Source organism: Palaemon carinicauda, chromosome 24 (assembly GCF_036898095.1).
Source record: "Palaemon carinicauda isolate YSFRI2023 chromosome 24, ASM3689809v2, whole genome shotgun sequence".
Lineage (NCBI taxonomy): Eukaryota > Metazoa > Arthropoda > Malacostraca > Decapoda > Palaemonidae > Palaemon > Palaemon carinicauda.
This window is the reverse complement of record NC_090748.1, coordinates 5291936-5304208: the sequence shown is the minus strand read 5'-3', so window position 1 is coordinate 5304208 and position 12273 is coordinate 5291936. Positions and strand designations below refer to the sequence as shown.

Here is a 12273-nt window from a genome sequence, read left to right as displayed (position 1 = left end):
CAAACACATTCAATTTCTGTCTCTCCATCACTTTCATTCCCCACAACTCCGATCCATACATCACAGTTGGTACAATCACTTTCTCATATAGAACTCTCTTTACATTCATGCCCAACCCTCTATTTTTTACTACTCCCTTAACTGCCCCCAACACTTTGCAACCTTCATTGACTCTCTGACGTACATCTGCTTCCACTCCACCATTTGCTGCAACAACAGACCCCAAGTACTTAAACTGATCCACCTCCTCAAGTAACTCTCCATTCAACATGACATTCAACCTTGCACCACCTTCCCTTCTCGTACATCTCATAACCTTACTCTTACCCACATTAACTCTCAACTTCCTTCTCTCACACACCCTTCCAAATTCTGTCACTAGTCGGTCAAGCTTCTCTTCTGTGTCTGCTACCAGTACAGTATCATCCGCAAACAACAACTGATTTACCTCCCATTCATGATCATTCTCGCCTACCAGTTTTCTTTAAAGATACAATAAAAAAAAAAAAATTGCTTTACCATATCATAAGAGATGAAATCGTAGAAGGCACACTGAACTGGCCCTGGTTACCTAGAGTTTAAGCCTTCTGAACAAAGTTAGCTGCATACAACAAATGTATTATACACCACCAACTATTCTTATACATAATTTTATTGGCGAGTGCATAAGGTTTGAGGACGTATATTAAAGATATCAAAGCCAGAAGAAATAGAGGCTTTTCTGCAAGCTACCTTTGTAAACTGATGCAGAAAATCAGCAGGAGGCTTAGCAAGACTTTTCATGACCATTGAGGGTACCATTTAAAAGGCATACTGGTCTTGTGATGAATCTTTAAATGGAGTCTTCTGATATGGGGATTCCATCACTTCTGCTGAAAAAACCCCCCACCAGATTAACTACCTACTCATTTAACCCTTTTACCCCCAAAAGAACGTACTGGTACGTTTCCCAGTACTCATCCCTTTACCCTCATGGACGCACTGGTACGTCCATGCAAAAACACTGCTATTTACAATTTTTTTTTTGCATAATTTTGATAACTTTTTGAGAAACTAAAGGCATTTTCCAAAAGAATGAGACCAACCTGACCTCTATGACAGAAATTAAGGCTGTTAGAGCAATTTAAAAAAAAATATAGCAAAATGTGCTAAAAAAAAAAAAAAAGACCCCTGAGGGTTAAGAGTTGGAAAGTTCCAAATAGCCTGGGGGTAAAAGGGTTAAAATATATTTAAGAGATGTACCTCTGGGGGTAGAAGGAGCCAGTGGCACTCCTATCCTAATATTCCAAGTCTCATCACTACCCAAGGTGCCTTCTGAAGTGATCTGATATACTAATCTCACTGTATTGCTGCTGTCAGAGAACATAGAAGTGGCAGCAGAAGGGGATAAATCCTAAACTGATTCCATGGAACTAACTTTTCCAAGGAGATATGACCAATTGGAGATGCCACATCTTAGAAGCTGACTCTAAGCTTCATAGAAGTTTCAGCATTCATGACTACCATATCTGAATCCTGTCCTGTGTAGGACATTCAGGAAATAAGTCCAGCTAAGTTTAAGTTCATTCAGTTTCCAAATATGTAAACTAAGAAGAGAGACTTATGTCGGCTTGTTCAACATAAAAACATTCGCTCTAAGTTTGAACTCTTGAAGTTCCACAGATTGAACTGCTTGATTAGGAAAATCATTCCACAATCTGGTCACGGAGTAAAACTTCTACAACACTGTTGTGTTAAGCCTTATGATAGGGAAGACATAATTGTTAGAATTGACTGCATAAGCAGTACTATGTACAGGATGGTACAGTCTTGGATGATCTGAATTTAAATGATGGTTAGAATTATGAAAAATTCTGTGCAACATTCGTAAAGAACTAACTTAACGACTGTGCCAGCGGTTTAATATTCAGTTCAGGAATAAGAAATTTAATAAACCATAAGTTTTTGTCTAATAAAACTAACAGAACAATACTCAAAACATGGTGAAATGAAATTATTGATATATTTCTTCAAATAGATTGACCACCAAAAAATCTTAAAATTATTTCTCAATCATCATAATCTCCTCCAACGCCTATTGACGCAAAGGGCCTCAGTTAGATTTGGCCAGTTGTCTCTGTCTTGAGCTTTTAATTCAATACTTCTCCATTCATCATCTCCTACTTCGCACTTTATAGTACTAAGTCATGTAGGCTTGGGTCCTCCAATTCTTCTAGTGCCCTGTGGAGCCCCGTTAAAGGTTTGGTGAACTAATCTCTCTTGGAGCGTGCGAAGAGCATGCCCAAACCATGTCCATTTACCCCTCATCATGATCTCATCCACATATGGTACTCGAGTAATCTCTCTTATAGTTTTATTTCTATCCTCTCTTATAGTTTTATTTCTAATCCTGGCCTTCCATTCAACTTTCAATATCCTTCTGAGGGTTTCGTTCTCAAATCTACAAAATCTATTGGAGATTGTTTCATTGTCATACCTTGACTCATGTCCATAGAGTAACACCGATCTCACTAAACTGATATACAGTCTGATTTTTTTATGAAACATTAGGCGATAACACCATAAAATTACTCCTTTTTCCAACATTTTCAGTTTCAAAAATATTTTCTTACCAGTTTTTAAAACGAAATCTAACGATAAAAATTGAAATTTTCATAAATACATATGAGTACATGCTAACTTACCTTAATAGTATTTATGTTGTATGGCTGACCACTTTCATTATAAACTATCGATACATAATTATTGCCAATGTGACGTTTTTTACCATTGCAGTTTGGATCGGATTCTTTTGTAGGCATCAGAGTTGCAATGTGATAGACAACCTGAAAATAAATCAGTGGTTTAATAGTCAACATCAAGGACTTGGAAAATATTTTGAAACAGTGCCTCATTTTATCTACAATGGTTTGATTTCTCACCTACAAAATTAAGACAATTCTTAGGACTGAACTAGCTCTTAAAGTACCTATCAAAAGAAAGCTAGAAGAGAAATCCATACACCTTCTTATACAGATTGTGGGTTACCTGTACTATATCTAGTAAAGAACTATAATGTTAACGGTCAATTTTAATATACTGTATTGCTATTCCTCAGTTTGTGCCGTTACATGGCTATGCCTTTTGGTCAAGTCTCACAACATAAGTGCAGCACTAATGTGCCAGTAATAAATAATAAGTATGTTAGTACAAAGCACTCTTAAAATCTTACTACGTATTACATGTTTAAGGTAGGTTATGATGCATCTTTTGGCTCAACGTAAAGTTCGCCCTCGATATTTGCAGGTTCTATCTTCGCAAATTCGGTAATTTGCTATACAGAGAACCTTATAACCAATTAGGTAAAATAATAACATTCATGGTTTCTTGATAAGTGCAGTACTCTTGCAGCCTGACTATTTCAAACCCACTGCGCTCCTTTGCACATTCCCTCTCCACACAGCACAGCACCCCATCTCTTGCTCATTCAGCCTCAGTCTTGCATTGTCTCTTCCTTGCATGTGCATCTCTTGCTTCAGTACTCTTTATACAGAATCACGTAATGTACAAAAAGCGATGTAAAAAAAACTATACATATCAAGTGTGTTTATAGTGATTTTGGTATAAAACGTGATATGTGCATTACGCTACCCACGCACCAAACATTCAACGGCTCAAGAGCTGCATCATGCTTCAAAATAACTCCATAGAACTTCATACGTAAACAGTTATTGGTATTGTATTGATACTTTCTCTCTTTAATTCCTTTTGTTAGTGTATTTATTGTGAATTAATTTTATTGTTATATTAACTACTGTACTGTACTGTACAGGAATACCTACCGTATTTTACAGTATTAATGAAGATATAGGCTATGTGTGCGGTAAGTTTGTATGGTGCAAGTTGCTATGCCAAAAACATTAATTATTTATGAGTGTTACCTTAGCTAATTAAGCTCTACTGTAGTGATAGTCCTGTACATATACTTCTCGGCATTGCAAAAATATTATATAGTGCAAAAGTTCAATCATTCCTCAACATAAATTAATAAATAAGAAGTTCATATCTGTAATAGTTTGGCCACATTGAGAGGCAGAAAATATTCTTTCAAGGTATGTGAATTTTAACCCCGCCCAAAAGTCATGAGCCTTGGTAACAATTTTGTCACACTCAGGATAACGGGATAATTAACAGATCTAGCTAAAATTAGTGCACAGTACAAATTATGAGGAATGCAGTTATTATTATTGTTACTTGCTAAGCTACAACCCTAGTTGGAAAAGCAGGATGCTATAAGCCCAGGGGCTCCAACAGGGAAAAAAATAGTTTTAATTTATCTTCAGAGAAACCACCAACCTGCATGACATCATCTTGCCAAATGTAGACTAGTTTACCATCATTGCCTTTTGTGTCCAAACCTCCAAGAAATACTTCATCTGGTGATACGTTACTCAATTCCAACACAGTACCTAAACCCTGAAAAAATAATGGGTTTTAAGTATTCCACTTGCCTACAAAAGTATACACTGAAAAAATGAAACTATTAAAATGAAATGTCTCATTTCAATATTGTATGTACCCACTACAGAAGCTAAAGTTATTACAATTTTCAGTTAGCAAGTTAAATCTCAACAAAAACGTATTTCACTTATGGGGATTAATAAACCTTATCCTGCATTTTTTAATGAAAAACCCAACTAGCAAGGAAAAAAAAAATAGGTTTTGACAAAGCAAAAGTACATTTTTTGGGAGGAACTGAGTGGTCTCCAAGAACTTTCTTGTAAGAGGCTGGAACAGGGAATCCAGTACAATAATAATTCCTAAAGAAATATTTCTTCCCCTACTCTAGAGACAATGTTTCAATAAAACTCAGAATCGTGTGTATAAGGGAGACCCTCGAGTTCATGATTTGGTTAGTAAATACTGTGAGGAAAATTACTGATAAAAGGCCATACTTATAAATACGGTTCCCGATTGCGGTAAATGATCGTAGGGTTCCCAATTGCGGTAAACGATTCTAAGGCTCCAAATTGTGGTAAACATTCGCGATTGCTGTAAACATTCGCGATTGCTGTAAACATTCGCGATTGCTGTAAACAATCTTCAGGTTCCAGATTGCGGTTAACGATCTTTAGGTTCCTCATTGCAATAAACAATCATAAGGTTCCTGACTCCGGTAAACTATCAAGGGTTCCCAATTGCAGTAAACGATCGCAAGACTCCCGATTGCAGTAAACGATAGCAAGGTTCCGGATCGCAGTAAACGATAGCAAGGTGCCGGATCGCAGTAAACGACAGCAAGGTGCCGGATTGCAGTAAACGATCATAAGGTTTCCAGTGGGGGTTGACGATTGTAAGGTTCCTGATTGAGTTAAGTCGTGAAGTTCCCTAATGAGGTCAACAGTCGTAAGGTTCCCAATTGGCGTTAACGGTTGTCAGGTTCCCAATTGGGGTTAACGACTGTAAGGTTCCCAATTGGGGTTAACGGTTGTAACGTTACCAATTATGGTAAGGGATTGTAACAGAAACTGAAGTTCTTGGACACCACACAGCCTACCAATCCCAAAAATTCTCTCTACTACTATATTTGGCATTTCTATCTCTCTCCCTTTTAAGATTGTATATCGAATAGACATACATACAGTATTGACTGAACATTCTTTAACATGCCATATAATGCACAAGGAATGCAAATATATAAAGACTTCATTAAGCAGCGGAGTGGTGTGGCAATTAACACAACCTATAATCAGAAAATTCTGAGAACATTCCTGTAGCAAAATAAAGAAACAAAGTAACCAACTCCAATAAAGAAGAAGATAAAATTTTCAGATCACAACTCTAAGAATGTCTTGAGGCATCAATCAAAAAGTACATTAGGAATGTGAACAAGATGGCGTTGCCATTTGGTGACATTAAGTTTACATTAAACACACGCTTTAAAAGCAATAAACTAATGTATTTTGGGAGAGATTCATTGAAATAGTGCCATTGTCATCAATAATAAATAAACTAATAATGTTGATTATGAAAAAGATTAAAATCTTAAAACTTGAACAATTTACCTGCAAGAACATCATATATCTCCATGAACCAAATGAATTCCTAAGAATTTGCTGTTCAGTGATCTGCCCAGGTCCAGCATATAATACACCTATTCTGTGAGTTTCTTGAGGTCTCATTAGATCTAATACACGCAATGCGCGCTGTATCTCGGGCTGATGTGTTGGAACTAATACGGGCCTTTCATTACCAGCCCCTAGACAGCCATGATAATAAAGTTGAAGGAACACAAAACTGAAAAAAAAAAAAAACAGACATTACAGGTCAATGAGTTTATATTAAGTTTTAAAATACATTAAAATAGTTTTTTGTTACTGATGCTTTATTTACCACTTCATATTGATAAAGCAAAATTCATATCAATAAAACTTTTCTACTTTTAAATTTTATATTACCCCTTAGTATTGTAGCAAAATTACCAGAAAAATATGAGTACAGTACAGTACATGACATGTACGTACTGAATATATATTTAAAACTCTAAAGTTTTAGCACTAAACTATAATACTACCAAAACCATTTTAAATAAAGCACAGTACTGTAATTTGTACAGGAATGTATAGCTAAGTGATCTGTGAGTTTGGCTATTCAGTAGATGAGAAAAGAACATAGGAATGTTGGAAACTTAACTACCACTTCTTTACTCACTACAAACAGCTGACAATGAAATTCTTTGTGCAGATGGTAAGGAAGAAAAGCTATTGGATAGGCCATAACCCAGTTGCAAGTTCAGGTCTTAAAATACTTAACGTTTGATTGGACTACTTTGATTATTCTTAAATTTGTCTTGTGATTATTTTGAATTTTTGTGGTTTCTATGATAAATGTATTACTGCATTATTCATGCTCTATTTCTCATTCCTGTCTAGTTCTCTTTTTACTACTACAGTATATATACTGTATATCACTATCAATTTGGCTAATATACACCAAGATTCCCAATATAGTAATAATCATTTAGGTTTGTTCGTAGTTAAATTTATCAATTTAAAACTACATTGCATGACTTCATGTGCTTGTTCCAGTTTTCTCCAAGTTGCACTTACCATATTAATAAACTGTGAACTCATCATTCAATTGACTGATAAAAAATTCTGGTCGTTTTCCAAAGCCAAAAAATACTAAAATTTCAGGATGAAAGGGACCTATTACGAGTTTACAGTAATACAGTATTTCCAATTCTATGCTTTTTAAGCAATATGTTACTCTTGAACATTACAAAACTCATATATGAAACAGTTCAAATCACATTAGATAATCCATGAAAATATCTAGCTTTATGACCATGCAAGTACTCTACGTACTTACTGGTATTAACCCTTCGAGTACCATTGGATCCAATTTACTTCTACTATTTCTACTCCCTTCAGCACCACAGACATACTCTACGTCCAGTAGTTAAATTCTCAATTTCCCTTCTATGTGCTTATGTTTTGTCTGCATAGAGCAGTAAAGGCCTAATATATGATTTAAAAATCTCTCCTTTATACTGATGGGACACTTTTATTTACTCGTAGCATATTTCTCTCCATTTCATGAAATTGCTTACTATTTTCTTTCTTACTGCTTACTAAAGTTCCACTTTTACAGTCCAGTCTGTCTTCAAGGTAACAGAAATGGTCTATCTCATTTACCACAACATGGTTCTCAGCTCCTCTCTCTTCCACATTTACTCTTGTTATGCATTTCAAACATATAAAATCTACTCCATGTGAGCATCCTGGTTCAAGATAAAAAAGCAGTTGTGGTTAAAATAGAATGAAAGTAATGGATAGCGGAAAAAAAAAACATTACTAATAAGGAATTGGCCGAGATGTGGTGTCCTGAGGGTATAAAAAGACCAAAATCTCAAAGACAAGATGGTTTAGACATGTATAATGAGAGAGGGGATGAAAGACGGTGTCAAAAAAAGAACAGATATGGAAGCAATAAGACAAAGTAGAAAAATGAGTAGACAGACCTACAGTAGACCAGTTGGAATAGAAACTGACAAAGTCCTCAAAGGAAAAAGCTGATTTAGGAGCATTTAAGATGCAGAATATCCATATTCATCTCCATGTCCCAACAAACTCTTTTTTTGCAACTTCTGCAAAATCTGTTGTTAAATACATAATCTTATCAAATTTGTTATCAAATACACACAATCCTAATCTACAACAAAATGGAATGGCTAAATAGAAATTGATACAATAACCATAGAAGTATCACTACACACAGCAGTGGATGAAATTAAACCTTACAAAAATATGAAATTATTCTGTACAATATATAACCGCGAAATACTGAAATAAATTTCTCAGCATTTTACTATTCATAACTCAGTAAAATTGTCCTACCTGGGTGATATGCCACCTTTTGCTTCTTTAGAAGAATTCATTTTTCTGGACGCAACTGCAGCTCGAACCTGCAATTTCCTAGATGCAGGGTTCATGTCAGAAATGGTATGGCCTCTACCTCTACGGATGGGACGTGGTGAACCATCATCGTCACCTTCCATTGCTCCAGAACCAACCATACCACTACTAGGCGAAACACTCCCACTGCCAACACTCTTCTGAAATTTATTCACTGAATTTATCATTCCATTCAAGCAATGACATTCCTAATTTTAAGTATGGTAGTAATCTCTCTACAATTATAATGTATTAGATAGGTCCTTCAGTGTTCATGAATTCGCAATACTCATAAATTCTTCAGCACTGAAAAATAGTATAGTTAAATACCAGTATGTAATTTAATTTTTTTTGTTTAGCATTTTACCGTTTGGAAAGCAGAAGTGTGACGCATTCTAGTTGAGGGCATGGGTGGGGGTGAAGTGGAACCAACACTACTTCCACCTGACAGGGACTCAAATCTGCAAAGATTTTACAATCAATCGTAGTACTAAGTTACACTCAGGAAGAAATGTTATTTAAAATATTTTACAAAACAAAACATAATTTTTAACACAGACCAATTGATCATATTTCACCTTAAGGCTCATAATAGCACTAATATATTGACAAAATCTACCTCGTTCAATTGTCATTAAGTGTATTATTCTATATATCTGACAAATTGGTATGTACTTGACGTTCTACATGTCCTTGTTGTAAACTATTTCAGAACATATGCAGTTTTTTTGTCTGTGAAGATAAGGGTCATATCATCCTGCTTTTCCAACTAGGGTTGTAGCTTAGAAAGTAATAATAATAATAATCTGGGATATGGCATGTTAGTGATCACATGATGTTTACACTTAGGACAGTCTACCCAGATGAAACCTACGTTCAACTTATTACTGTATAACACTTTTATCTTTAATTCAGGAAAGGGCAAACACATTCCAGTAAACTTTATATTTTTTACCTTAAAAACAAATTTGGACTTTCTTACTGTTCAAGAATAATCTATCTAGATAATCTACTTGATATACCTAAATCATGATGATTTTCAAATCATCTATAAAATTAAATAACTGTGAATTGCCATATGTCCATGAAAATCATGTAATTATTTGTATAATTTCAATTATTATCATTAAATTCTCTTAAAAAATAATGGCTAAACGTTAACACAAACAAGAAGACTCATCCAAATAAATGAAAAACTATGAATTACAATGCTCTACTATGTCTGCAGGAACATTCCTAATATGCAAAACACAGGATGAAGGAGTCATATAACCACCATCATTGCAGCCATTATGCTAAACATTATTTACTCCACATTAAATCAAAACACTTCAACAGGAAAAAAGTGAATGTTACATACCTAGTAAGTTACAAAAAACGTTAAAAATTTTAACAAAACCCAGAAATATACTTTCTATCTACTATGACAAAATTATGGCTTCAGAATAACTAAGCAGATATTCTTATCAAATTGGATTGATAAAAATGCCAATGCCTGAAATGTGTTGCTATAAAAAATTCAAATACCAATTTACTTGTTTAAGCAAAATTACATTCAATTTATAGACTAGGCAAGTCCCTACTATTGTTATAGAAAACGGCGCTGAAAATTTTATGTGGATATCCAGAGGTGGTCGCAAAATAGCTGTCATTTATATGTTGAAAGAGAGGGCATTACAATAACATACATTATTAATAGAAGCTCACTAACAGAGAATGCGAGTGCTGGCTTAGGAACAGAAGTCACTATAAAAACTTTCTTTATGGAAATTAAACCCTAAAGTCAAACTAAAATTATTTTTTCCTTTACAGCATTTCGCTTGTTAAATTTAATGACTATGTCAACACTGATCTTTTTTCATGATTGCTGTGATTTGTTATAAATCTTGAAAGAGCTGAATTATTTCAGATTCTTATGTTAGGACATCTTTAAAGAGCATTTTTATCAACAAATAAGAAAGTTATTTCTTCAACCATGAAACTGGGTTTTATTAGTAAGCAACTGGGAACAAATTCAATATAAAACTTTAAGCAGTAAATTTGTCAATTTAAATTGCATTAAATCAAATTAAGATAGAATATAGAGGGAAATAAAAAGAAAAAGTGATAAGGATGGTAAGGAATAGGAAAGGTATAAGGAATAAACAGACTGAAACGAAGAGAAAAATAAGTAAATACGAATGAAAAGTTAAATACGGGAATAGAACAGCGGAAATAAGAATGATAAGTTAAATACGGAAATAGAACAGCAGAAAGAAGAGAAATCTTTTAGTATTTTGGCATCAAAAATTAACATAGGATACAGCTAGAAATACTGAATAAAAGGAAATAAGGATAATGCAGAATAAGGATATTAATAAGGGTACTGTAAAAGGAACAAAATAGACGGAAATGAACAGTATAATGCATGAATAATAAAAATGAAATGGAAATTAGGAAGAATGGAAGAAACCTTTTAACCTTTTGGTCATCATTGCCTTTATTTGAAACAACTTCACACCAGCCTACTCGACTGAGAGATGATATGGAGTGAGGTATCAAAACTTCAATAGCATATAGTCAAATCAGTGGTTATTGAAGCTATACAGTATACAAAAAACTTCTGCATTTTAATCTTAGATTATGAACTAATAAAAACTACAATAAAAAGTGTATTGAAAATAAGACAAATTCAATTATTTGATTCATCTCTAATAAGCCAAGTCAAGGAAATCACTACCACTAATATTGGCCATAGAGAAAACTAGGCAACTGCTATAAACCTTAAAACTTTGTTGTTCAAAACAAAATGAAACGAAAACTTAGCATTCATAACTATCCTGACAATCAAATCAGCTCAACACTAACCACAACTCTTAATGACAAACTTAAGTAATCCCAAACAATACATACAATATGTAGGGATACATGAACGATAGTGCCTCTGGATTACTATAATCAAATTCACATTATAGCATGAATGAAACTATCAAAATAAAAAAAAAACAGGAAGGTTGTGTTAATACCACCAATGGCTAGATGATGGTATTAATAATAAAGTGATTGTCTCAACCTTCTTAGTTGAAAATTAAAGACAATGATGTAATTGTATAAAATGACAGAGAGATGAAGTTAGGCTAACACTTAACCTTTAAGAATTAAAACTAATTAAAGCATACAAAGTCTGAATAAAAGTTCAGATTCATCTGACTGACAAACCTTTCATTCCGCCAAGAGCCCCTTCTTATAAAATTTCTTATTTCTAGATTTGCCTAATGTTCATATACATGACTACACTCCACCCAGGTTGGTGGTTTCAAAATGATATGGATAATGTAGACTTCAAAACTAAAGGGACAAAGAGAGAAGAGTATGTCAGTTCTGGTCTTCCTACCACTTAATGCTAGAATGTTCTATTCCTTTGCCAAGCGCATGTATTTATTGAAGGTATAGAAAATTAAAATTTGAAATTTAAAAAAAAATTACTGGTATATAAATGATTAAACCGAGTTTCTGGAGAAATGGCATTATGAACATCAGGTGAGTATAGAAATAAAAATTATTATTAAAATTCTGATTTTTCTTTATTTCAACTAGAGGTCATCAAGTCGTTCCTTCCTCTCAATAGCTTGTTCTTCTAGAGGTAAGATTCATGGAATTAAGATAAATTACCAGCAAGACATAAAAACCTAAAAACAGTAAATGATAATAAAAGTACACAATTGAAGATTTATGAGAAATAAAGTTATAGTAATTCTGGTATAAGTAGGCCAGCCATTAGAGGGTAAGCCTGCAAGCACTATGAAAGATGAAGTTTCAATGATTTTTTATGAAATTTTCTTATCTTGAACGAACTGCA

The 12273-nt window shown here is 34.0% G+C and overlaps 1 protein-coding gene across 5 annotated transcripts in view; it reads right to left on the bottom strand.

Moving 5' to 3' along the window:
• Positions 1-12273, bottom strand: part of gig (tuberin) — a 143836-nt gene that overhangs the window by 6650 nt on the left and 124913 nt on the right. For all 5 annotated transcript variants that reach the window (XM_068348007.1, XM_068348005.1, XM_068348008.1 and 2 more), the window contains 5 exons: positions 8803-8896; positions 8379-8596; positions 6045-6276; positions 4336-4455; positions 2685-2825 (listed from right to left, as the gene is read on the bottom strand). In XM_068348007.1, coding sequence (XP_068204108.1) covers positions 2685-2825; positions 4336-4455; positions 6045-6276; positions 8379-8596; positions 8803-8896 — 805 coding nt within the window. The remainder of the gene's footprint in view (positions 1-2684; positions 2826-4335; positions 4456-6044; positions 6277-8378; positions 8597-8802; positions 8897-12273) is intronic.